The 27,735-nt window shown below is 36.4% G+C and overlaps 1 protein-coding gene and 2 long non-coding RNA genes across 4 annotated transcripts; all 3 read left to right on the top strand.

Annotated features, from left to right (window-relative positions):
• Positions 1 to 37: 37 nt before the first annotated feature.
• LOC110915523 (filament-like plant protein 4) lies at positions 38 to 7,407 on the top strand. 2 transcript variants are annotated; one of them, XM_035981499.1, is made up of 6 exons: positions 38 to 308; positions 2,975 to 3,084; positions 3,184 to 3,538; positions 4,048 to 6,130; positions 6,236 to 6,278; positions 6,704 to 7,407. In XM_035981499.1, exons 2-6 carry the CDS (start codon positions 2,989 to 2,991, stop codon positions 7,073 to 7,075), a joined length of 2,949 nt encoding a protein of 982 aa, XP_035837392.1. In that variant the 5' UTR covers positions 38 to 308; positions 2,975 to 2,988; the 3' UTR covers positions 7,076 to 7,407. The 2 variants fall into 2 exon arrangements, with proteins under 2 accessions (XP_035837392.1, XP_035837393.1); XM_035981500.1 differs by having other exon boundaries at positions 121 to 308; positions 2,937 to 3,084.
• A 16,999-nt stretch (positions 7,408 to 24,406) lies between these two features.
• On the top strand, positions 24,407 to 24,832 carry LOC110916400. The gene is made up of 3 exons (XR_002579709.2): positions 24,407 to 24,507; positions 24,588 to 24,681; positions 24,779 to 24,832. It is a non-coding gene; the product is annotated as an uncharacterized LOC110916400 (long non-coding RNA).
• A 258-nt stretch (positions 24,833 to 25,090) lies between these two features.
• LOC118485411 lies at positions 25,091 to 26,395 on the top strand. Its single transcript, XR_004875973.1, has 5 exons — positions 25,091 to 25,128; positions 25,737 to 25,877; positions 25,973 to 26,130; positions 26,209 to 26,300; positions 26,378 to 26,395. It is a non-coding gene; the product is annotated as an uncharacterized LOC118485411 (long non-coding RNA).
• The last annotated feature ends 1,340 nt before the right edge of the window (positions 26,396 to 27,735 follow it).

Below are 27,735 nucleotides of genomic sequence, written 5' to 3'. Positions count from 1 at the left end.
TAAAAGCAGGGGTGAAAGTGAAATTTCCATAAACTGCAATACATGATGATGTATTTTAAAGCTCTTCTCAAACCCCCTGAGTTTTTGTGACTCCACTCCTATAACCCCCAACCCCCCCCCCCCCCCCCCCCCCCAACCCACTACCACCACTTCCGGCCACCACTATCGTCACCTCCACCGTCAATCTACAAATCTCAATTGCAGATAACTGTTGATTTTGGATCTCTAATTGCAACTCAAAAGCACAAATTCACTGAAATTCTTCAATCGATTGTTTCATCTCACTGATAACTACTACATTGTTGCTTGTAAGTTGATTAATATCATATCCTCGATGTTTCCGATCTTTAATTGCTTCTCAAGTTACTAATCGGTTTTTGAATTTGCGTTTTTATCGAGATTTTATGCTCGTGTTTGATCTATTCGAGTTTACATTATCAGATTCATAACTTTCATTTCGAATTGCTTCGAATTTGTTTGTCATTATTAGTTGCTTCTCATCTGGATAACTGTTGTCGGTGTTGCTTTTTTTTTTTTTTTTTTTACTTTACTGATCTTCAATTAGATTCGAATTTGTGCGTTTTGTGATTCGAATTATAATAATTGTAATCTGTAATTTGTTTGTTTGAATTACATTGTGAGTTAATAATATGTAATTAGGTCATGTTTACGTTTATAAATTATATAAATGATGTGGTTTACAATTTGGAGTATTTTAATTTGTTATTAATTAGTATGATTAGCTTTGAATTATTCCTAATTCATGTCGGCGTTTATGCTTTGATTTATTTATTTTATTTTTAATTTTTTTAATTTAATTTTTTTTTATGTGTATACTTATTTGTGAAGATATTTATCTCCAGATTTAGTGATAAATTAGGAATTTAGGATTTAGGATTACTTTGATTTTAGATTATGCCTCATCTTTCGATTGTCACATTTCACCTTAGCCTTTTTTTAATTTTTTTTTAATTTTATATTTTAATTTTTTTTTTCCAGATTGTCAATTCTGAGCCATTGTTTTCTAGGGCTGTTGGTGTTGAGTCATAATCTGTATACTCTTTTCCCAACCCATCTTTCAACCAAAATGAGTTATATTAAATGTGAAAAGATATATAATGTTTTAGCTAGTATTTAGGTTTCTGAATATCCTGCTGTATATAAGCAGAAAGATCCTTATTTTCAGTCAAGATTTAAGTATCATCTTCCTGGTTTTTATGCAGGGTTTGTTACTTTGTTCTACCTAATCTTTGTTTTTTTTGTTAAAAAATATTATTATTATTATATTTACACTAATATTATTATTGTAATTCATTCTCACAAGTACATTGATTGTTTACTTTAGTTTGTCAGTCACAGATGCCAACAATGTGTGTTTAAAATCTGTTTTATGATTTGAATAGGGTGATTTGATTTATAGGATTTGTGTTTCTGAATTTCTGATACTATCAATGGGATAAAAGAAATCTATATACAGTTGTTTAGATAATTCCAAATTGGTATATTGTCAAATGGTGTAGTGTCCTTGTGACTGAAAACAAGTTTTTTTTTTTTTTTTTTACTTAGATTTGATTGTTTGTTTTTATATTTTTTTATCAGTATTTTTGGTTTTACTTGAGTTGTTGCATATAGGTAATAGAGTAAATTACTTTTTGAGTCCCTGTGTTTTAGTGGTCTTAACCACTTGAGTCCAAAATTAAAAAGTTTAACGCTCTGAGTCCCTAACCGCTCATTTTTATAACGTTTTGAGTAGGGGTGTAAACGAGTCGAGCCGAGCCCGAGCTCGACCAAGCTCGAGCTCGGCTCGTTAGGTTTTTATGAAGCTCGAGCTCGAGCTCGGCTCGCGAGTGAAACCCAAAGCTCGAGCTCGGCTCGACTCGGCTCATACTATTTTGAGAACAACCTTAAACGAGCTAAAAACTCGGTCCGAGCTCACTTCAACGTCGCTTAAACGAGCCAAAGCTCGGCTCTAGCTCGGCTCATCAATGTTATCATCATTAGTAATATATTATATATAAAAAATTAAAATTTTGTATGGGCTCGTTTAGGCTCGCGAGCCTAAACAAGCTTTGTATTTCAAGCTCGAGCTCGGGCTCGATAACAAAACGAGCTCTATTTCAGGCTCGAGCTCGGGCTCGGGCTCGTTAAGGCTCGGCTCGTTCGAGCTTTTAACCGAGCCGATCACGAGTAGCTCTTGAGCCTCTGGGCTTGTTTACACCCCTAGTTTTGAGTCCCTGTGTTTTAGTGGTTTTAACCACTTGAGTCCAAAATCAAAAGTACAAGTGTTAAAAAAATGGACTCAAAACGTTATAAAATGAGCGGTTAGGGACTCAGGGCGTTAAACTTTTTGATTTTGGATTCAAGTGGTTAAAACCACTAAAACACAGAGACTCAAAAAGTAATTTACTCTTGGTAATAAATGAAGAAAAATAACATAGGTGCCTTTTATAAAGTTACTCTCTCTAAGTTATGAAAGTAAATGCTTTTTATGAAACCCAATAAATGCCTTATGCACATCTGTAACTAAGATAGTTTAAGTTATGATGATGGGTAACAAGTTAAAAGCATTATTACATGTGTCTTTATATCAATACATTTTGTTGTTGAATTATTAACAACTAGTTAAGTCTATTATGCGACGGTAGTTTCGATTAATTAGAGTTAATTACTATTTTCGTCCCTGTGGTTTGTCAAAAATCACTATTTCAGTCCATTAGTTTAAAAATTGCGATTTCAGTCCCTGCTGTTTCACTTTCGTAACCATTTCAGTCCCTGTGGTTTCACTTTCGTAACCATTTCAACCCATTATTCTGTTAAGTACAGGGACTGAAATGGTTACGAGGTGGACTGAAATGGTTACGAAAGTGAAACTACAGGGACTGAAATCGCAATTTTTAAACTAATGGACTGAAATAGTGATTTTTGACAAACCACAGGGACGAAAACAGTAATTAACTCATTTATAAATTTACAGAAGAATAGTAGATCATGGATCGCCGGAGTTGGCCCTGGAAGAAGAAATCATCCGATAAGTCAGGTGCTGACAAGGCGATTGCGGTAATCGAGGGTTCTCAGGGTGACAAGGTTTGTTTAATCGTTTAATCGTTTAATCACCTTTTTGTAATTATTTGAGAAATGTTTGGTATATTTTTTGTATTTTTGTTGTGACGGCTTAAATTTCAGGTGAAACAGGATGGCTACAAAAAGCCGAATTATGTTCAGATTTCGGTGGATCAATATTCGCATTTAACCGGATTGGAGGATCAAGTGAAGGCATACGAAGATCAAGTGAATACGTATGAAGATAAAGTGAAGTCGTATGAAAATCAAGTGAAATCTTTCGAAGATCAAGTGAAATCATACGATGAACAAGTGAAAAGATACGAAGATCAACAGTTAGTGTACGAAGATCAGATTAAGAATTTAGAAGATGAAGTTAAGGAATTGAACGAACAGCTTTCCGAAGCGCAATCGGAGATCGTCACGCAGGAGAATCTCGTCAAACAACACTCGAAAGTCGCTGAAGAAGCCGTATCAGGTTGTTAATCATGGTTAATTATTTTATGAGCAAAATGTCATTTTCGCCCCAGAGGTTTGACCAGTTTTGCGACTTTCATCCAAAGGTTTATTTTTCCGCATCTGGATCCAAAAGGTTTGAAATCTTTTCATTTTCATCCACCGTTAACTCCATTCATTTTTCTCCGTTAAGTCAAGGGTATTTTCGTCTTTTTTGTTTACTTAAAGGGTAATTCGGTCTTTTTTCACTTTATGTACAAGCGTTTAGCATAATGTACAAGTATTCAAAGTACCCTTAAAAAAGACGAAAATACCCTTGATTTTATGGAGAAAAATGGATGGAGTTAACGAGTCGTGGATGAAAATGGCAAGACTTCAAACCTTTTGGATCCAGATGCGGAAAAACAAACCTTTGGACAAAAATCGCAAAACTGACCAAACCTCAGGGACGAAAATGGCATTTTACTCTTATTTTATTTTTAATCGTGATTACCTTTGAATTTATACATTTACAACATTATGATTTAATAGGTTGGGAGAAAGCGGAGGCAGAAGCTGCGACACTGAAGAACCATCTAGAATCCGTTACGCTGTTAAAACTAACCGCTGAAGATCGCGCGTCACATTTAGACGGTGCGTTAAAGGAATGTATGCGTCAAATACGGAACTTAAAAGAAGAACACGAACAAACCGTGCACGACGTCGTTCTCGCAAAAACAAAACAATTCGAAAAGATGAAGCTCGAGTTCGACGCAAAAGTCGCAAATTTAAACCAAGAACTTAAGCGATCTGCTGCGGAAAACGCTGCAGTTTCACGATCGTTACAAGAGCGTTCTAACATGCTGATGAAAATAAGTGAAGAGAAATCACAAGCGGAAGCAGAGATCGAGATTTTGAAAAGCAACATCGAGTCATGCGAGCGGGAAATAAATTCTCTTAAATATGAATTACATATCGTCGCTAAAGAGTTGGAGATTCGTAACGAAGAAAAGAATATGAGTGTACGGTCTGCTGAGGTGGCGAACAAGCAGCATATGGAAGGGGTGAAGAAAATAGCGAAACTCGAAGCCGAGTGTCAACGACTACGCGGGCTCGTTAGAAAGAAGTTACCTGGGCCCGCTGCATTGGCCCAAATGAAACTGGAAGTTGATAATTTGGGCCGTGAGTACGGTGAAACACGAGTCAAACGGTCTCCGGTCAAACCCCCGACCCCGACCTCGGGTCCACATAGTCCGCACTTTTCTTCGGTTTCCGACTTTTCTCTTGACAATGTTCAAAGATATCAAAAGGAAAACGATTTGCTGACGGAGCGGTTATTGGCAATGGAAGAAGAAACAAATATGTTGAAAGAAGCGTTGGCTAAACGTACTACCGAACTTCAAGCTTCTAGAAACGTCTGTGCGAAAACGGTTAGTAAACTTCAGAGTTTGGAAGGTCAACTGCAGTCAAACTCTCAGCTCAAAACCAGTCCAAGCGTGGCATCGGTTTCGGAAGAAGGTAACGATGATGATGTCAGCGTTGCGGGATCGTGGGCTACCGCGTTAATCTCCGAATTATCGCATAACAAAAAAGATAAAAGCATCGAGAGCGTTCAAAGATCTGATAGTGCGAACCGTTTGGAGCTTATGGATGACTTCTTGGAGATGGAGAAGTTGGCATGTTCGTCGAATGACTCAGCGGTTCCCAACGAAAAGACGGTTTCGGATCCGTTTGAGAACCTTAAATCGAAAATATCGGATTTACTGAATACGTTACCGAAAGATTCAGATCTGGAAAAACTTTACGAAGAAATCAGCCGAGTTGTACAAGGTAACGTTGGCGAAAGAGAAAACGAAAACGAAAACGAAAACGATGAAGAAACAACGCTGGCAATATCGCGAATTTACGATTTCGTGTTGGTTCTGATGAAGGAAGCGAAACCGGTGGTGGGAACGTCTCTAGAAGAGAACGGAACGTTCGAGAAACTCGAAGAGTTTAAGTCGATTGACGGAAACAAAATAAATCTAAACGAATTTATTAATTGTGTTTCGGGTATTCTCGGTAAAGCTAGCGAGCTTCGGTTCAGTTTCGCAGGGTACGAGATTAACGATGCGGAAGGAAGCAGTCCCGATTGCATAGACAAAGTCGCGTTACCCGAAAACAAGGTCGACTACGCAAACGGTTGTACGCAATTTTCCGATACGACTTCCGATCCGGACATACCGCATGATGGAAATTCAGTCCCGACGTCTGAATCAAACGTGTCGTTAGTGAAATGCTCGTTGGAGGAGTTTGAGCAGATGAAAATGGAGAAAGAGAACATGGTTACAGAACTTTCGAGATGTAACGAGGAGCTGGAAACCGTTAGGTCAAAGTTGACTGAAACGGAACTTCAGTTATCTGAAGCGAAGTCTCAGTTGACGGCTGCTCAGAAACTGAATAGTTTGTCTGAAACACAGCTTAAGTGTATGGCGGAGTCGTATAATTCGCTTGAAAACCGTTCGGGTGAGTTGCAGTCTCGGGTCAACCTTCTAGAGTCAAAGATTGTAACGTTGGAGAATGAGCTCGAAGAAGAGCGGAAGAATTATAAGGATAGTGAAACTAAGTGTAAGGATCTTCAAGATCAATTACAAAGGTACTCATAATTACCCGAGTTTTTTTTTTATTTTTTTTTTTATACTTTTATAGTTTTATTAGGTGAAAATTTGCATCTAATTTGTTTTTTGGCTAATTATGTTAGGATTGAAGCCTCTGTTGCTGTTGATGATGCCAAAAGTAACCAGGTTAGCACGATATCATAAAAATTAGAGTAAAATGCCATTTTCGTCCCTGAGTTTTGGCCAGTTTTGTGACTTTCATCCAAAGGTTTGTTTTTCAGCATCTGGGTCCAAAAGAATTGAAATCTTGCCATTTTCATCCGGCTCGTTAGCTCTGAAAAAGACCGAATTGCCGTTTAAGTTAATAAAAAAGACAGAAATACACCTGACTTAACGGAGAAAAATGGATGGAGTTAACGAGCTTGATGAAAATAACAAGATTTCAAACCTTTTGGACCCAGATGCGGAAAAACAAACCTTTGGATGAACGCCGCAACACTGGCCAAACCTCAGGGATGGAAATGACATTTTACTCTAAAATTTAACTATTTATATTTTATTTCACTAATGGTAGATAATTAAAACAAGTATTTGACTAATATTATTTACAGGAGAAAGAGTTAGCAGAGAAGCTAGCAGTGTGTCAAGAAACAATATTTCTTCTAGGAAAACAGTTAAACGGCATGCGTCCTCAGCCCGAAATCACCGGATCTCCGATAAGTCAAACCTTTGCCGAAGAAGAAGTACAAGAAGATGAAGAAGTAACAACTAGTAGCGGCATGAATCTACAAGCGGGAAATGAGTCCCCTATCGACAACCACCACTTTAGTCCTTCAGATTCTGAAGCAAACAATCTTTTACGGTCACCAATCGCTTCAAAACACCGACCCACTAAATCTGGATCGTCTTCATCGTCATCTAATCCGACACCGGAGAAGAACACTCGCGGGTTTAGCCGATTCTTTTCAGCAAAAGCAAAGTGAACCGAACTGGCCGGGGTTGTGTAGATACTATGGAAATGGTGGCATTTCGTGATTTGCGAGGTACATTTTTGTATTACATGCCGGTGTTTGATCTTGTTCTTGATCGTGATCGTGATCTTCGTGTCGTATAAATGGTTAAGTTAGTGTATTTTTATTTTTTTGGTTTGTTTTGACTGAAAACATGACATAAGTTTTCATATGTTTTTTACTTACAACTGATGTTGTGTTTGTTAGTACAATGTTGTTATAAGTAAAACAAAAACAAAAAAAGAGTGCATTATTCTATTTATGAGTTGCATTTATCTTTATATAAATTTGAATTTGTCTTGTTATATACTTTAAATATGATTAGTCTTGAAGCAATTAGATTAGATGAAGTGTCCAAAAATCATTAATGACCCCATTCTGGACCCTAATTGATTCCTGTTAGACCTGCCTCCTAACATTAAATAATAAATATTATTACTTCATGCCCTACCTCAAACTTCACGATCACTCGACGTTGTAGAGTTTTTATAAACCGTTAACTGTCAAAATCAAACGAACTGTCTAAACCGAAGCAAGTCAGCTGATTTGGCTTGTCTGAGTTCCTAAATGTATGGCTTTGTAGTTTTCCGGTCCGGTCCAGTTTGGAACATGGGATCGGCCATGTAAACCAAACTATAACTATAATTTCACAATATATATATATGTGCGGGCGCACTATAACTATAACCCATCTTTATTATTTTATAATTTTAATACAAGTAAACGTTTTGAAAAGAAAATATTAAACAATCGGTTCAAACTGTCAAATCGTAAAAAACTTAACTGTTAAACCGTCAAACTGATGGGCCCAAGTAAGCCGATCAGTTTGATTAGTTGTTTCCCGAATATGTAGTTAGCGATTCAACCTAAAAATTTTAAATTTTTATAAAAACGTGAACAATTTTTTTTTTTTGTCTTTAGTTTTAGGACTTGTAGTGGACTAGTGGTGGTAGTTTTAGCCTGAAGGGTGCGTCGTCGTTTTAGTTGTCCGGGAGTGGGGTCAGGGGTGGGGGTGGTTCAGTAGATTCTTTATATTTACTATTTTATTTTTAATTTAAATCAAGTGGTAGTTAAAACTTAAAAGTAAGAATATGCTTTACAACAATTTTATTAACTTTGTTTTAGGTTAATGGTTATATAAGAATAGGAATAGGAATATGCTTTCTAACAATTTGGTTGATGTAACATAATAACAAAATAAAATGTCTTAGAATAAATCATAAATAATTATCATATTAGTAGATTCAAGTTTAAACTCGCTTCATAATGTAAACAGAATGACATCTAAACCGCTCAACAAATATCAAAAGCATACATTGATGGATGCTTAAGGAGTGAGACGAGCCGACCCCGCTTCACCTCAGGTTTGAGCAAGAACTTAGACGAGCCAGTTTGTCTAGGCTTGTTTGCTTTTAACGAGCTAATAAATGACCTAAAGCTCGACTCGTAAAAATTGGAGTCAACTTGTTTAATATAAAATTAATATTAGGTGGTCTCTAGTGGTTCATAGATCATACTGTGTGGGCTTATTTATAAATGTAATCTGGTTATAACGTGTAGAAAATATAATGAGTAAAATGTCACTTCGTTTCTGAGGTTTGACCAGTTTTGCGACTTTCGTCCAAATGTTTATTTTCCGCATCTGGATCCAAAATGTTTGAAATCCTGTCATGTTCATCCAGTTCGTTAACTCTATTCATTTTTCTCCGTTAATTCAGGGGTATTTTCGTCTTTTTTTGTTAACATAAATAACAATTTGGTCTTTTTCACTTTATGTACAAGCATTTAACATAATGTACAAGTATTTAAAAAGACGAAAATGCCCCTGATTTAACAGAGACAAATGGATAGAATTAACGAGCCCGATGCAAATAACAAGATTTCAAACCTTTTATATCCAAATGCAGAAAAACAAACATTTGAACGAAAGTCACAAAAATGACCAAACGTTAGGAAAGAAAATGACATTTTACTCAAATATAATTTTGACTTCACTTAAGTGTGCCAAACAAACGATCTTACTTTGAGCCATTGACTTAAATGGGCCAAACAAATGATCTTACTTTGGCTCAAGCTCGACCGCGAGTCACAAGGTTTTTGAACAACTTTAACGTAGATACACTAAGGAATAGTGAATTCAAGATTTAAAATCATGTGAATTAATTGAAGTGATAAATTGAATGGTAAGCTAGACGGTTCAAGTAATTGACTATTTCCATTGGTGACCCAACCAACCCAACCTTTTATTAAAAAAATAATATTTCTTTCTTCCACCAACCCTACTCAATTTTTAACACACATTCACAACCCATCCCAACCTAAAAATACATGTTTTTGAAGGAACTCGGTTTTTAAAAAAATTTATATCGGGATGTTCACAAAAATAAATTAAGAAATACTGTGTATTTAGTTTTCTTTAAAGTTTAAATTTTATAAGTTATTTGATTAAGTATATTCTTGGGGGTATTAGTTTAGGTTGCAACCAAGGTTGCTCCACCAACCACCAACCTGGTTGTCAACTTTGGTTGGTATAAATTACTTTTTTAATTTTTTTAATTACTCAAACTTTTGTCTTATTGTGACCAACTTAACATTAGGTCACCAATGAAAATAGCCTAAGAAACTTCTTATAAGAATGCACTATGACTTTTTATTAAAAATAATCACTCTATAATTGTATTATTATATCACGTCACATTATTTCTCAAATACAAGACATCTTTATTATTTTATGATGACTCAAGAATCAAACAAAATTAGTTGCTCAATGCTTATTTAAAACTAAACTAGACATCTTTATTATTTTATTATTTTATGACGACTTTAGTGTTTGTTAATGGTACGTCTACGTCTTTGTATATTGATGTCCCTACGTAACACTTTGGTGTTCACAGCAAATGGTTTTGACCGACGTAATACATATAAGGGATAATGTATAAACATGTCGTTTGACTATATTTAGTTAACATTTTCTATTAAAGGAACATAACTATTGAAACTATATTATATGTTATTCAATTTCTTATCTAGTTTTATTTAATATTAAATATAGCCAAAAGTCTAAAACCATGGTGATCGATGAAAAACTTATTTAAATTTTGGAGAATTGGATTTAAATAATCCTAACTATTACATATTGGCCGGCAGCTCACGAAATGTTTTGTAATAATCCAAGCTTTTAACCTATTTTTCCCAACGAGCTTTTTTCTAATTGAGGTTTAATCTAGTTAGTTTTTGCTGTCAGGAACTGCCACATAAGCGGTCCACATCATCAAAACTTTGTCACACAAACAGTCCACGTTAGCAAAAAACTAACGGTGTTAGACCTCAGTTAGAAAAAGCTCATTGGGAGTAAATAAGTTAAAAGTTAGAACTGTCACAAAACATTTCGTTAGTTGAAATTATCGTTGGTCAATAGGTAATAGTTTAGGATTATTTAAATCCACCTTTCCTCATATTTCAGACCCTTTGATAGATATTTCCTTTGTAGAACTAAAAATTAACCAAGGGTATATTGGTTATTCCAAAAAGGTAAGTTTATGATCATTTAACCTCTTTTTACCGGATGTTATAAACGAAAGTAAATATTATTTCTAGTAGTTAAATAACCAGCGACGACTCAATTATTTTATGGGCCCAAAGCAGTGTAAAAGAATGCTTTACATTTGATCCTAATCCTATTATATATATTTTAAACAAAGGGCCCAAAGCAATGGCTTATTTTTATATAAAGACAAGTAAAATTAATAATCTATATATATGATAAAAAGAAAACTAAATGAACAGTAATTTATTATTAAATTAAAATCAGAATTAGAATTTATTATTTAAAATTAGAATGGAATGAATAGTAACATCATTAAGAGATGAGCAAATGGTATCGGGTATAGGTACCTGTTAGGGGAGGATTTTCCAATCCTAAGGATCAAGGATCCTCAAGTACTGCAAGGATCACGGATCCTCAATTCTGTTTGAATTAAGGATCCTCAGAAGGTGTTGCAGGATCAGGATCCAGGATCCTCATTGTTATCCTTACACTAACGGTTGTCTACATTGTATGTGAGCTTGTTTTGCAGGAGATATGCATGGACCAGGTCTTACCGATATTCTTGGAGAATATGCCCTCAATATTCCGCACGTGCTTGGCCTTTGTGAACGTTATGGAGATCGTGGGAAGCTTGCACATTTAGCGGATAGTTAGTTATCTAGTTATTTCTAATTTTAAAGAGGGGATAACAAGCTTGAGTTAGAACATTCGGCTAAGTTAGCAAATACACACACACTCGAAACAGCTCTCAACAGTTCACTTGGCGATCTCATACATTTTTACACTTTTGCACTCTAGTGATCCTTGTAACAAGCTTGTTATCATCCCGATTTGTATCAATCATTTGTGTAATTATAGTTGGTGATCGGTAGTTTCCATCACCCGAGGTTTTTTATGCCGGGGATCAACTCTTGATCAATGGCTTTTTCCTCGTATAAATCCTTGTGTCACTTGCTCATTTGATTTGCAAGTTGTTCATACAATTGTTCATTGATTCAAGCATCACACCTCACAACAAAAGATTTGGTTGCATTATCCTTGCTTGACTTTTGACCAAAACAGTTTGGCGCCCACCGTGGGGCAATTGGTGCTTCATTCCTAAGAAATTTTTGTCTTTGTGATCATTTCGGTTCATTACAACCAAACAGATGGCTTCTTCAACAAAGAGCACTTCAAGTTCAATGCCGGCAATCAGTTCTTCACAGGGCGTTCCACCTTTGCCTCCACCACCTTCTGGATCTCAGAAGAATGCTGAGAATGCTGCAAAGAGACCAAGCTCCATTTTTTCAAAACCACCAACTTCTTCTGTTTCTTCTAATCCTACTACTAGTGATCTTTTTACTTTGATTTTGCAGATGAATGACCACATACAAGAGCAGGATAAAACCAACGAAAGGATCCTCAAGGAGATTGGTGATATCAAGAAACAGAAGAGATCAGTGGAGGATCATTCTTCATTGATGCCTAGATCGCTGAATTTCGACACTCCGGTCATAACCTCCCAGCATTCTGCAGCTCCGGATGTCCAATACATGGGTGGATTAACAGGAATGCGTTATGGATCGTCGGCAATGACTCAGGCTCTAGGATCCTACTTTCAACCTTCAGGATCCTCTGTTCAGCATCAGGGATCCTTCTTCCAGCATCAGGGATTCTTCACCAGTTCAGGAGGGTACATGGGGGCGCAGCCAGCTTGAGGATCCTCTCAGGTTCAAGGATCCTCTCAGGTTCAAGGATCCTCTCAGGTTCAAGGATCCTCTCAGGTTCAAGGATTCTCTCAGGTTCAAGGATCCTCCTTTCAGCCTCAAGGATCCTCATCGTAGGTTTTCGGATCCATGGATTATCCTCCAAGACCCCCATTTACAACACATCAAGGATCCAACATCTCTCGGGATCAAGGATCCTTAAGAAGTATACAACCTGGAAGTTCAGATGTTTATCAAGGAGACTTCATACCAATGCAGACCATTGCTTCTTCTGGTCCCTCAATTATACCAGAATCCCGTCAATATGGATTCACATCCGGAATTCCGAACTTGAATCCTCCGGGAGGTAACACTTTGAATAATTCTTGTACTGCTAACCATGGCTTCATGCAGGATACAGGTATCAACTAGGCTATGGATAGGGAACTACAGAAATTGAAGGATATGATATCCAGCGTTCCAGGAGTGGTAAAACCCATTCCTGAAATCCAAGATGGAAGCCATAGGATATCTCGTTTTGCACCACCTCTTTGTGATGCAGAAATCCCAAAAAGGTTCCAGATACCAACCATGTAGCTATATGATGGTTCAACGGATCCAGAAAAGCATGTGGCTCAATACAGAGAAAGGATGGAGATCAACCCCATCCCGGAGAGGTTAAAAGAAGCATGTCTATGCAAGGGTTTTGGATCCACACTCACAGGATCAGCTCTTAAATGGATGCTAAGTCTTCCCCCTTACTCTATTACTTCATTTGCTAATCTAGTTAACCTGTTTAATAGTCAATTCTCATGTAGTAGAAAATTTGAACGATTGACTAGTGATTTATATAGGGTAACACAAGGTCAAAATGAATCACTTAGGGATTATATCACTAAGTTTAGTAAAGAATCCTTGGATATTCCTAATTTGGATATTGCTACGGTTGTAGAAGCCTTTAAAATGGGTTTACTTAGGGATTCATTATTCTATGATGATCTTGTCATGACCCCTTGCAGGAATCTTGATGAAGAAGGACCAGGGCCCTTAGATTCATCCGGTTAGAGGATGATAAAAGGATCCAGGAAAGGCTGGTAGGATCCTCGAAGCAGGAAAAGCAAGGATCTTACTTCAGGAACAACAAGTCCAAGTCTTACAACAAGTCTGATAACTAGAATCTGCATGTAGTAGAACAGGAAGAGGATGATGAGGATTATCCTCCAATTTCTGAATATTGTTTTTCTGTTGATAACAATGAACTAATCCTTGCAATGCAGAACCTAGGTGAAAAAGCAAGATGGCCTAGAAAAAGTGATAAACCAGCTGCAACAAAAGATAAATCCAAATGGTGTGCATATCATGAGGATTTCAGTCATCTCACTGAAGAATGTTTTGCACTAAGAAAAGAGATTGGTTACTTGTCAAGCAAGGGGCATTTGAAGGAGCTTTTGGGGAGGAAAAAGTCAAGGATCCAGGATCCTGAAAAGGTTCCAAAAAGGGCTCCTGCCCCTCCAGCAGATGCACATGTTATAAACTTCATATCCGGTGGATCAGACATCTGTGGTACTTCTTTTTCAGCAGCCAAGAGACATGCCAAGGAAGCCAAGATGGATAATGGGGATAGACCCATCCGAACCTCCATTGTTACCCAGGATAAAGTTATAACTTTCGATGAGGATGATCGTGTTGATGTCCAGGATCCTCATCATGATGGTCTTATTATTACCTTATTTCTATCTAACCATTTTGTTCGCAGGATCTTGATAGATGGAGGAAGCTCTGTAAACATCATCCAGCTTGATGTCCTCAAGAAAATGAACATCCCTGAGTCTGATATTGTGCCAAGATCCTCAGTTCTTGTGGGATTCAGTGGAAAAACCAAGAACACATTGGGGGACATCAAACTCCCCATCTACATTGAAAGACTTCATTCTTATCAAAAATTATGTGTTATAGATTGCTTATCCTGTTGCAATGTTATCCTTGGCAGGCCATGGATACATGACATGAAGGCAGTCCCATCGAACTATCATCAATGTGTTAAGCTTCCTAGTCCATGGGGAGTGGTGAAGATTGAGAGTGATCAACAAGAAGCAAAGAATTGCTACACATCATCAATGAAGCCAGCCTCAAGACCAAGGGAGCAATAGCAACTAAAGTATCCTCCAAGAGATGTCTTGGAGGCAAGAGAACAGGATGTGAAAGACATCCTTATGGATCCTCATGATCCTGAATCCAAGATCTTCATAGGATCAGGGATCCTTAGCAATATTGAACAGGATTTGGTATCCTTCCTCAAGAAGAGAAAAACTACCTTTGCCTGGAAGCATGAAGACATGACAGGTATCTCTAAAGATATAATTACTCACAAACTTGGCATTGACAGGTCATTCAAACCAATACATCAAAAAAGGAGGAAATTTGCACCTGAAAGGAATGCCATTATCCAGGAAGAGGTGGATAAGCTGCTGAGAGTAGGTATGATAAGAGAGGTTAAGTATCCAAGGTGGTTAGTCAATGTGGTTGTTGTTCAAAAGAAAAATGGAAAGTGGAGGGTACGTGTCGATTTTACTGATTTAAACAAGGCATGTCCCAAGGATCCTTTCCCATTACCCCACATTGACTCCATGGTGGATGCTACCGTGGGTCATGAGTTGTTGACTTTTATGGATGCTTCATCTGGATTTCAACAAATTCAAATGGAACCATCTTATCAAGAGGATAGAGTCTTTATGACCCCAACTGGTATATATTGTTATATTGCTACGCCATTTGGACTAAGAAATGCAGGTGCTACTTATCAAAGGCTTGTCAATATGATGTTCAAGGAACAAATTGGACACACTATGGAAGTCTATATAGATGACATGGTGGTTAAGTCCAAGAAAGCTGAGGATCACTTTAGAGACTTGGAGGAAGCATTCGATATCCTTGATAAATTTAATATGAAACTAAATCCTTCCAAGTGTCACTTTGGTGTTAAAGCAGGTAAATTCCTAGGCTATATGGTAACAAAAAGAGGCATTGAAGCAAGTCCAGAGCAAATCAAGGCAATCGTGAATATAAAATCTCCTGCCAATGCAAAGGATGTGCAAAGATTGACGGGAAGGATCGCAGCCTTGAACAGGTTCATATCCAAGTCATCAGAAAAGTGCAAGGAATTCTATGACATTTTGAGAAAGAACAAGAAATTTGAGTAGACTGAAAAGCATGAAAATGCTCTCAAAGCTCTTAAGGATTACCTATCCTCAGCTCCTGCCTTGATGAAACCAGAAAAAAAGGGATATATTATCCTTATATATGGCGATATCCTCTAAAGCAGTAAGTGCAGTCCTTGTTAAGGATCACCAAGGTACACAACATCCTGTCTATTATGTAAGTAAGAGTTTGCTTGATGCTGAATCCAGGTATTCACATTTAGAGAAACTTATTCTTGCTTTGATTATGGCATCTATCAAGTTAAGACATTATTTTGAAACTCATGCCATTATTGTTAAGACTAATTTTCCAATTAAGAATATTCTCAGGAAACCTGAAATGTCAGGAAGGATGGCTAAATGGGCAGTGAAGCTCAGTGCTTATGATATAAGATATGAGCCTAGAACTGCCATTAAATCCTAAGCCTTAGCTGACTTTGTGGCAGATTTCAGTAGTGACTTGCAAAGGGAAGCTGAGTTAGAAGTCCAACAGCTTGAAGAAACTAAGGATCCTTGGATACTCTTCACTGATGGAGCCTCTAATGTCAAAGGAACAGGACTTGGAATACTACTAAAATCGCCACAGGGGGACATAATACCCCACTCAATAGCTTGTGAGTTTCAAACTACTAACAATGAGGCTGAATATGAAGCCTTGATAGCTGGTTTGTAGGGCTGTAAACGAACCGAACGAACACGAACAAGGCCTTGTTCGTGTTCGTTCGTTAAGGAAATAAATGTGTTCACGAACGGTTCATGAACACTTATCGAACGAGATTTTATGTTCGTGTTCGTTCATTAAGGAAATGAGCGTGTTCGCGAACGGTTCACGAACATAAACGAACACAAATAAATTTGGCGAACGCGACGAAGGATAAAGATAGATGGCCCAGAGAGTAGTACTCGAACTTGAATCCCTTATTGTGGAACGGAGGTCGATCGTATTCGCCGATGTAAATAATGAGAAATGAAAGGGAAATGATGCATAAACAAGGTGAAAGTGGGTTATAGTTTAATTGTTAGGGTAATAAAATAAATAAAAGTTTAATAATATAAAAAGTACAAATAAAATATAAGAAAGTACAAAGATCTTCAATTAAAATACAAACATACGAATATAAACGAATGCAAATCAACGAATGTTCACGAACACCTTACCGAACGTTCACGAACACAATCGAACGAACGAGACCTCTGTTCATGTTCGTTCATTTAACTAATCGAACGGAATTTCTTGTTCATGTTCGTTCGTTTATTAAACGAACGAACATAAACGAACTTCCCGCCGAACGGTTCATGAACTGTTTACTGAATGTTCGGTTCGTTTACAGCCCTACTGGTTTGCAAATTGCCAAGCATATGAGGATCAGGTATCTTGAGGTACATGTAGATTCATTGTTAATTACTAATAACTTCAATGGATCCTATGCTGTTAAAGGTGAAAAGCTAATCAAATATTTAGAGATAGTCAAAGAATTGACACTCTCTTTTGTTTCCTTTAGATTACTATTCATACACACAGTAAGTAAACTGCATTTCTTTTGAATGAGGTTTTATATATACAACAACTTATTTTGCTTTCTTTTTTGTCTTTTTCTGTAATGAATGAATTGTAGCATGTAAAATTAATTTGGATATTTAGAATATTGATGAGCAAATCGTATCAAATCCTGTAAACGAACCGGTATCGTATCGGTACCAATTTTACTATACCAAATCATTTTCGGTTCCAATTTGGTACCCACCTTTTGGCGTTTTCAGAATCGTTACTTTCGGTTCGACACCGGTCTTGCGCTATACCTGTATTTATTGATTTTTACCTTCAAATACCATACCGTATTGTATCGAGCATTTTCGGCGCCGGTACCTAATTTCGATGATTTTCCGGATCGGTACTTTCGCTGTCGTTACCGGTACCGAGCTCATCAATATTTTAACGTGTTAGCACCGTAATAACTGAACTGAAAACAACTGAATTTCCAATGTGTAGGACGTGTGGGTCCTATTATTATATATTAGATTATTTAAAATCGTTTTTTTTTTTGACGAGGTGACTATCCTTACCACGTCATTTTATTTATGTTTTGATATTCGGTATCCGTTTGCCGTTACTGACACGCCTTTTGTAGTCATTGGGTCTCGCCGCAACGTGCGGGCGAAAAATAATTAGTTTACATAAAATTAATAGTTTACATAATGTGTAAGTATAAATATCGACTTGGCTTGGGTGATCAAGCAAGCTCTTTGAAATCTCCAAATCATGCACGTACATATTTATATAATACTCAAGGACAGTGATTAGTGGTTGATCTAGGATTCGCGTCAAGCGGTAACGTTTTATAAATAAGCGGTAACGAAATAGAAAAAACGTCAAATTTTTCCAAAATTTACGCTAATTTTACACTACCGCCGGAGCGCCAACGGGTAGCGGGCATTACCCCTTGTTATACACTAGATCCGCCCGTGAGTGATCTCCTTGTCAACTTTTGTCTGCGACACCTTCCTGGGATATTGCTGACTGCTTTTCGTACATCACAAGCTACTATATCACAAAGTACGTCGTCAATTCTCACCAATAATGGTTTTAAACTCAACACTCTTGTGGGGGTTTACACCCATATCATCCAACTAGCATATCTAATATATATATTCTCAACTGCAACAACAGTACTAGTAATAACAAGGACAACAACAAAAATGTAAAAAGGAATCAAGGAAATTGACACATGAGAATAAAATCGTTATTAACAAAAGCTTAGTGCATAAATGCCTACATAATGTATTATTTTAGGATAATAAAAATAAGAACATGTGTGATGAAGTGAGTGGCGGAACTAGCCCATTAAATTAGGGTATCAAAAAAAAAAAAAAAATTTTTTTTTACCGTGCAATCATACAATATTAAAAAAAGACAATAAATAAATAAAGTATAATCTGAAAATCCATCTCCGACGAACGTTCAAGCAAACTCACCGGCATAACCAATAGCGGCGACATGCGTATTAACGACGACATTTTGTTCATTAGCGAAATCCTCATTACCGGCAAACATGTCGCCGCTAATGCCTATAGTGACGATTTTCGAGGAGACTTACGTCACCCCTAAAGCTGTGTTTCTTGTAGTGTTTATTGGCTTCTTTGTAAACACCAATTTAATTGACATTAGCGTGTTTGTTTATTTGAGTATAACCTCTATTTTTTTCTTATGTTCTTAAAGCTTTTTTCTTAAACTACATAAACTAAAATTCTACATAAACTAAAACTTCTGCATAAACTAGAATAGTAAAACTATAAAATTATGCATAACAAGTTACCACTTACCAAGTCAGTGATTTCCTTTCGATTTCAGCAGCAAAAACTGCAAGGCAGGGTGGAACGGTCGGAACCAGTGTTATCGTAGCAGCAAACAAGATGATTGTGGATTTCGAACTAGTGTTATTGGCAGCAGCAAAATAGGAGACCCGTGCGTAAAGGATAACCGGCGACGTTTGGTTTTCTTCCAGAACCTGAGTGGCGATCGGAAAGAATGCCGCCATAGGTATGTTTTTTTTTGGTCTAATCTATTCAGTTGGGCTTATCGAATCAATTGGGTCATTATTCCAATTGGGCTCCCTTATTTTATAAGTTTGGGTTGGTTAGGGGTATCCTTGTATTATTTTAGGGGTATCTTTTGTATAAAACCGGAAAAAAATACACTACGTATACGGACTTCAGCTGTAGCCCGTGCTACGGCTCACATAACATTGGTTCCGCGCCCCGCCCGTGGATGAAATATCATTTGTAAATGATCATTTGATATAATTTGTTCTTCCGATTTCACAAACATAAAACAATACAAAACAGAACGAAAGTGTGACAATTCACATGCATAGAGTTCTTGGTTAATGCTACGGATCAACCGCCGAGGGCGCTAATCAAAGCTCAAAAGATTAGGTGAATGAGTTGATTACCTTTTTAGCCCTGATTTAGTCCTAGACTGGGAGTGTCTCAGGGTTAAAATGGTAATTTTCCATTTTGCTTTTTAAATTTTTTTTTTATATTTTCAAAACTTCAGGAGCTAGACGCCTCATATAGGGCTAGATTGGGCGTCTAGGGTTGTTTAAAAGACTATTATACCTCTGAGTTGGGCATATATTTTTATTTTTTTGTTTTTTTTTAATATCAATAACACATTATTAATTATAAAAACTCATATTAATATCAATAACACTAATATTAATTATAAGAAAAAACTCATATTAATTATAATAACACTAATATTAATTATAGAAAAATCATATTAAAAACAAATTGAAGACATGTTTTATAAATAGATTATACACTTATGCACATAAACATCCATTCACACACACAAACGCGCGCATAACCTGTGGGATGTAAAATGGTTATATGAATTGAATGAGTAGTTTTTTCTTTGAAATACCTCTTAGTGACGATAGCTCGTTCTTGTTATAGGCTTTTCGTAAATATATATCGCCTTACATTGTTAAGAAATGGAGAGGGTGCTACCAGAAACAAAGTCATAACCTCGTTGTATCTATAATTCTCAATCATATCGCAACATCTCGATTAGTGATTCGCCGATATGAATAATAGAAAATATAACTTTCTCAACAAACCCTAAGTAGTTTCATGGTGTTCCACATATAAATTTCTATTCATAACTTTTATTGGTTTAGAATGTTTCTCCTAGGGATGTATTCAACCCCTCTCTATAAGTAAGACTCTAGCTCTCCATGATTAATCCTTTGGTCTTTAGACCATTCTTACACAGGGAACACAGTAGAAATCCATCTACATCTTTAAATTCTTCAACATGGATGGTCCTTAAATGGTAGGGTACTTAAACTCTAAAGGGATGGGCATCTGAATCTCCAAGAAGTGCTTTGATCCACACACCTATTGGCTATTGGTCATCAATAGCTTTGGCCTTTAGCCCCTCTTTTAGTGGCCATCATGCACGGACGTGTGTACATTCTGAGCTTGCATGAAAGCATTTAGTGGGATTTTTTTTAAACTATCATTTTCTCATATGCAGAAAGTCTACAAACCAGAGTTTGTTTTTTTAGTCTTGTGCATGGCCCTGTATAGCAGCCTGGCGCACTACATTGTGTTCTTTTTTAGTCTCTTGTTGAATATAAAGTAAATAAAAACTCATCTGTTTTGTATTCATTAAACTTACATGTAGACAAAATATATAAAGAATACCAATTCATCATGTGGTTTAATAATAGGCCCATCAATGATACATACGTATGTATATACGCACAAATATATATTCACAAAGCAAACCTATACTGCTATACATTGCATTTTATGTATGTGTGTGTGTTGTTTGAGGGGGGGGATCTCTAATTGATATGGTCATATAAATGTGACTTAGTTTGATTTTGATTAAAAGAAAATTTTAATGATCGGTTTGGGTTCATTACATTATTTAGTATGCAAGCAAATCAGATGTAAACAACGTAAACATTATAAGTTACAAATTTGATAAGGTTAAAAGGGTGTGGGGTCATGTGTTGGGTCATCAATGACACATAGGACAAATTTGATATACCATCCTCTTGCTTCATCTACTATTGTTGGCATGGATTAAACCATGACAACTATGAGCCTACTTTCCTTTTTAAATATTTTCTTTTCCTTTTCACAAAAATAAATTAAAATAAGAAAATAGTGGTTTGGGTCATGACCACACCCTTAGGGTAGTGGTTTTGGATGATGGATTAAAAGTGGGTGAAATGACGCTAATGTGAAGGGTCCTGGTGACAATCAGGGCCGTACCTAGATGCTTCTAAATCTAGGCAACGGCCTAGGGCCTCCAAAAAAAAAATAAGGCCTCCAAATATTTAAAAATCTTTATATAGCATGTGTATTATGTATTGGGCCCAAACAAATAACCGATTTTTAAATAAAAGAGCCTAATTCCAACTCCAACCTATATGCAAATCGTATTTAATTTAGGTCACCATCGTTATTCTCACTAACTGTAAGGTGGAAGAAAGTAGTACCGATGTTTTCTTTATACCCATTCAAAGGGCCCCACTTTTGTAGTTTGCTTAGGGCCTCTAAAAATATTGTAACTACCCTGGTGACAATAAAACTTATAACCACACCCTATAGCCTAATACATGTTGCTATCATTAATTTAAATCAAAGAAATTGATATTTATGTAGAATTTAGAGAATGCTTGGTTAATAAACTAGAAATAATCACAGGCATGTGTGACATTAAGGCCATGGGGTATGGGGCTTGGGTTGGGACGTGGGTTGGGGGAAAACGTCCAAGTCGTCATCCCGGGTGGGCTTGGGTTGGGGCGTGGCCCTTGGGGCTTGGCTTTCAAGCCGGGCGTGAGGCGGGGGAGCAAGCTGACATGGCGGGCTGTGAATGGTTATAAATATATATATATATATATATATATATATTAATAATTATTTTGTATGTTTATTTTAATAATTATTTTGTATGTTTATGTAGTTTTTAGTTATAAATATATATATATATATATTATAAAAAAGAAAAGCTGATGTGGCTTGGCCACGCCAGCCAAGCCACGCCCACCATACCCTCTTCAAAGTGGGTTTAAAACTTGAGTTTTGAAATTACACGTGTTAACCGATGCTTCAACCCAAACCTCAATCCAAGTCCCACCACACCCCATGGTCTAATGATGAAATAAAATGTAGGGGTCCACATGAAATTACCACAATCTAGTGCATTGATGGATATAGTAATAACACATGATGTTGCTACATAACAACTAAGTGGGCACCTGCCATAATAATAAATTTAGGACCGTTCAATAGTTTCTACATGTATTGTCTTTCTGAATAAAATATTAGTCTGTATGTGGTCTCCTGTTACACCTCAAGATTCTAGCCCTTCCTCAATAAAGGCTATCTAAAAAGCTTGCGCCTCAAAGCTCGTTTGAAGCTTGTTTGAATTTAGCTTGAGAAAAACTCGCTTGATATGATTCAGTTGAAACTGAGCGGCTCAGTTAGAATGTTAGTCTAGCTCGGTTCGTAACGGGGCGGATTGACTCGGTTTTGCTCACTTGGTAGCTCGGCTCGGCTTAGTTCGGATTATTTTACTTATATTATTTACATATATTTAGGCTTGTAATTTGATATCTATGGCTAGAGGTGTACAAAAAAACTGATTTTATAATCGAAACCGGAAAAAAAACCGAAACCGGTTTTTTTTTACCGGTTTTTTTATAACCGGTTTTTTTTTAACCGGATTTTTTTAACCGCCAGTTTTTATACCCGTTACTATTCTTGACTTCAAAAACCGGTTATTAACTGAACCGGTTATTAAAAAACCGGAAAAAAAACCGTTTTTTTTTTTTTGGAAAAACCGGTTAAAAACCGGTCCCAACCGGTTATACCGGTTATTGTTTTGGACCTCAAAAACCGGTTAGTAACCGGAACCGGTTATAAAAAAAAAACGGTTTTTATTTTGTACACCTCTATCTATGGCATGGTTGATGGTTGATTATCATGCTAATAAACTTATATTGCATTTCGTTGAAATTTAAAACTTATTTTGTGTTGTTGAACTTAATTTTGGCTTGTGTATTAGGTTGAACTTATTTTGGATATTTTTATTTGAAGTATTGAATAACATTTTAGACTACTAAATTTTGAGAGCTATGCGTTTATTTTTCTTTTTAAAATCAAGCGAAATCAAGTCGAGCCGAGCCCAAGCTTATATCTTCCGCTCGGTTAAAATTCGAGCCAAGCCAGCTCGGTTTACAATCGATCCGAACCCTAGTTTGCCCTGGCTCGGTTCGGCTCATGAACAGCCCTAGGTAGGGTAAACCGTTTTGTCCAACATTTTCTCAATAATGTCCATATGTGATCGATGATGTCAATTTCATTTAAGTTTATAAAGGTTATAACAAAGATGTCAAAACGATTGTTTATACGGGTCTAGTTGTCTAGATATGTTTACAAGTGGTATATGAGACATTATTTTCACTTCATGTGGATATGGTGTATGATATAAAATATAATCCGTTATAATGTGTACTTGTAAGGCTATATCTATACTACTTTAATAAGCATATAGGAAGGACAAGAATGGTCATTTGCCATTGTACAACCATTTCAAACACATTATACAACCATTTCAAGCATAAATGTGTTGAAAATCTAAAGCACAAAAAATCACTGGGCGGCAAAACAAACTTTGGGCGGCCAGATCTGGATTCAATTTTTGAATCCCTTACTCATCCCCATCCCAAGACACTTTTATTATACGCTAGAAGATCTGTTCCTATTGTTTCTTCTTCCCAGAGAAACCCTAAAACACAAACCTCACAACCATCTCCAAAAAGACACCGATGAACTCATTCACCGTCTCCACAACCCTAAACCATATTCCCCCTTTCTTCAAGGCCTTGTTTCCGAACCCCACGCTTCCAATCGAGACCTGGAGTCTGATATTCAAGAGCTTGATGACAACGAAGAAGATGATGAGAACCGGAAGTCGCAACTATCTAAACCGGAAGATCACAGCAATGGGGAGTGGGATATTCGAACTTCTGTTGGTATGGATTGCACTCTTGATAACGAGGTATTACCTAATTTACATATTATGTTAATTTGGTATCGATTCGGTTTAGGGTTTCTGTTACAGTTTGATTGCTAACATGATAACATAATTTTCAGTTAGGGTTTCTGTTACTTTTTGGTTGATTTTATTATGCAGGAAGAGCTTAACATAAATTTAGGGTTTTTGTTAGTTTTTCATTGATTCCATACCATAATTTTTTTATGCAGGAAGAGTTTAACATGATAACATAGTTTTATTATGTTCTTACCCCTTTCTCTCTTTTCTTTTTTTAACTCAATTCGTTTTTGTAGAACTCATATCACCAGATCCGGTTTCAGTGACACTCTTTTCATTTTTGGGAGTAAAGAACAAGCAGATCCAGTATCCTATATGTTTGTAGAACTCATATCACCCCTGTATGTATCTTGTATTTTTGTAGATCTAGAGTTTCTTCGTATTTTTCAGATCTGTAAAGTGATGATTTGTGTTATTACAGGATGAAGATCTAGGAACTACAAATCACTGCAGAACTTGATTTCGTTTTCCTGTTGGAGCACCATTACGTGGGATTAACTACAAATCAGCTTAAGGTAACATCATATTCATGAAATTACAGTTTTTCTGTAATGATAATATCATATGTATCTCATTCATTAATCTGTTAAATTGTTGCATCTTGATATGCAGACATATGATAAGTCCAGTGGTGAGGGCCCAGATGGAGCAACGAAAAAATACAGAACCTGGATAACGTAAGGATAATAGTTTACTTTTCTTTTATGTGTAAGTGTTTAAAATGGCTGATAAGTTATAAAGCTACTCTGCCTTTGGAACCTGGTTTGGCCTTCAATTTGACGCTTCATAGTGCTTGAACTTGTTTTTAGCAGCTGTTAATGTCTTGAAAGTTGAAAATCATAGAAGTTTTTTTGGTTATTCTTACATGAATAAACATAATGGAATCCGTGCAGGAGCTTTATATGGAGGTCAGTGATCTGGATACTTATTCTATAAATTATGATAGAAGTGGGACATCAAAGGTATCTTTTAAAGTTTTGGTTTTTCAGTTGGAGATGATTCTGTTATATATTTGTGTTCTGAATCTTTTTGAATCTTTTTTTGGGGTTAGGGATTGATTGAGGTTACTATATTGTAAAGAGAGCTAGCAATTACGGGGTATTAGATTTGATTTCAAAAGCAATTTGTTATAAAGAGAGCTAGCAGTTACGGGGTAAATAATTTGAGAATTAACTACAGTTAAAACTGATTTTTTTTAAAAAATATTATACTTATACGCTGTGCTTAGGCCTTAGCACTGCGTATACGTGGTGAGTTGCTGAGTATAACATGAAACGTGGGAGTCCATAACCAAATGACCCTAAACCTATACGCTGCGCTTAGGCATTAGCACTCTATATTGGGGTTGGGTTGCTGAGCATATGTTCCATATTCCCCCATCCTCCTCAAATACGCATCAAACATAACACACACTAAAATACAAACACACGATGTGTATAAGGGTTTCACACGGGGTTTATCGCGTTGTAATTAAAATATGCGTCTACTAGCTGTGTTGAGTTTTATTTAAGATGCTCTTCCACTTCAGAACTCAAATTATCGATGAACGAAAATTTTTCAGACATATTAGGTTCAGAGATCGATGAAGGCTATCTATTTGATTGATGATCTACTGGCTGCTGAAATCAGTATCAGTGGCAAACTACAAGTTCTCGACAAGTTGCTACTAGCGATTAAAGGATGCGAGTTAAGAGCACTTGTACTGTTTCAGGTAACTAAAAAGTAATTTTACTTTAGTTTATACATAATTTTGCTCTAATAAAGAATTGTTTTGTTGAATGACAGTTGGCACTTAATTCTGAAAAGGTATCAACTAGACATTTGTTAGATGATCTCTACCATTGGGGCTGCTGTACATGGGAGGTTTCTATGTATTATTGACTCCAATTTGTATTGTTTCAATGGCAAATAAAAGGGAGTTAACTGATAGTCTTGAAGGATTGGCTTTCTTATTGTTTGATCAGGTAAACTATTTGTTTGCTGAAACTTGATTAAATACTGTAAAGAGTTAAAATAAGCTAGCTTTTGTATGTTCTTTGCAGTGCTTTAATATGTTTAAAAAACGCTCCAAACATACATGCAAAGAAGGCCTCTTGTAACGCCCACCCCCCAGGGTGGTTGCTTTTCAACTAGAGTAAGTTTCCTATATATATATATATATATATATTCAAAGGGTAGGATTGGTTATTGCTACTATGTCTTTTCCTACAGGTGAACAGGTAATTAATGAAATTTATGTAAAGATGATGAAGTTAAAGTAGCCAATGCTGATGCAATAGAGTATAGACGCGTAAGGAATACAAGTTAACGAGTCATGATGCAGTCGATTATTATATCTTAGTGGCTAAACTTTCGCCTCTTCTTTTGTTTTTAATGTACAAGCCTATTTGTTGTAAGGCGGGATCACTGGATCCTAAAAAGGCAAACGGGAAAATATTAGTGCGTCTTCGAGGAGATAATGACCGGGTTGACAAAGATCAAGAAGCAGCTTTGGCTGGGGTAGTTGGAATGATTCTTTCTAATAATGATGCTTCTGGGAACGAGATTATCACAGAGATTCTCATCATTTAAGGGACCTAACACTAACATCATCACCAAATAGATTCTCAAGGTTCTTATTACATAACTATGTAGTGTTAATACTGCAGAAAACAAATTTAGTTTCTTAAATTTCATGAAAAAGTCTCTCTACCTTTTTATGCTCTCAATTTGCTAAGATTCAACTACTTAAAAGTTAAACCTCATTTTTGTCATGATATACACGTAATAGATGCCGATGGAGCACCAAGATCCAAAAGGAAGACCGAACGAGTTGAAAGACACAGATAAATCTTTTCCGGGATGCTCATATCGCTATCTGGTCGACTCACACACTCACACACCCATATATGATTGTGCATCATTGTGTTCTTGTTGTTTTTGAAGTTTGAACGAGATTAGGTCAAAGGGTAAAAAATTGTGCTAAGTTTATTTCCAGTGTGTACGACCTAAATCGTTTTTCGAATATTCAGATTCTTACTGTACTAATGTTGGTTTTGTAATTATAACCATCAGTTTATTCATAAAAAAATGGGGGAAAATGTTTGCATTTGGTTGAAGTATTTGTATAACCTTTTTATTGACTATTAATTGATAATAGTACAATAAAGAAAGTTTCACTTAACTGAAATCCCAAATCTCTACTCATGAGCCAATTTAAAAGTTTTTTGTTTGAATTTGGTATTAAATGTTTTGGGAATAATAAGAGTTCTTTTGAGAAAAGTTGCAAGCTTTCGATTTTAAAGTATTGGGTTTGTAAACTTGTTGGCATTCTAAACTTGGTGATTATAATTGAAACAAAGTTTGGAGATTTGGGATGATCCCATAAGTGGAATTACAGCTGTGTTGGTTCATTCATGGCCCTAAAAAGAAAAGTAAGGCATTCCATGCTATAATATTAACGGCTATTTGGTGTATTTGGAGGATGCGAACCGACTTGGTGTTTAACAGGAAGTTGCCCCCATTACTTAATGTTGTTGAAGGTATTACAACTTTGTGGCTGTTGCGGATTAAAAATCAAGCTAAAGAGT

Source organism: Helianthus annuus, chromosome 13, assembly GCF_002127325.2.
Source record: "Helianthus annuus cultivar XRQ/B chromosome 13, HanXRQr2.0-SUNRISE, whole genome shotgun sequence".
Taxonomy (NCBI): domain Eukaryota; kingdom Viridiplantae; phylum Streptophyta; class Magnoliopsida; order Asterales; family Asteraceae; genus Helianthus; species Helianthus annuus.
The sequence above is the reverse complement of the archived record's forward strand: the minus strand, read 5'-3'. Positions and strand labels throughout refer to the sequence as shown.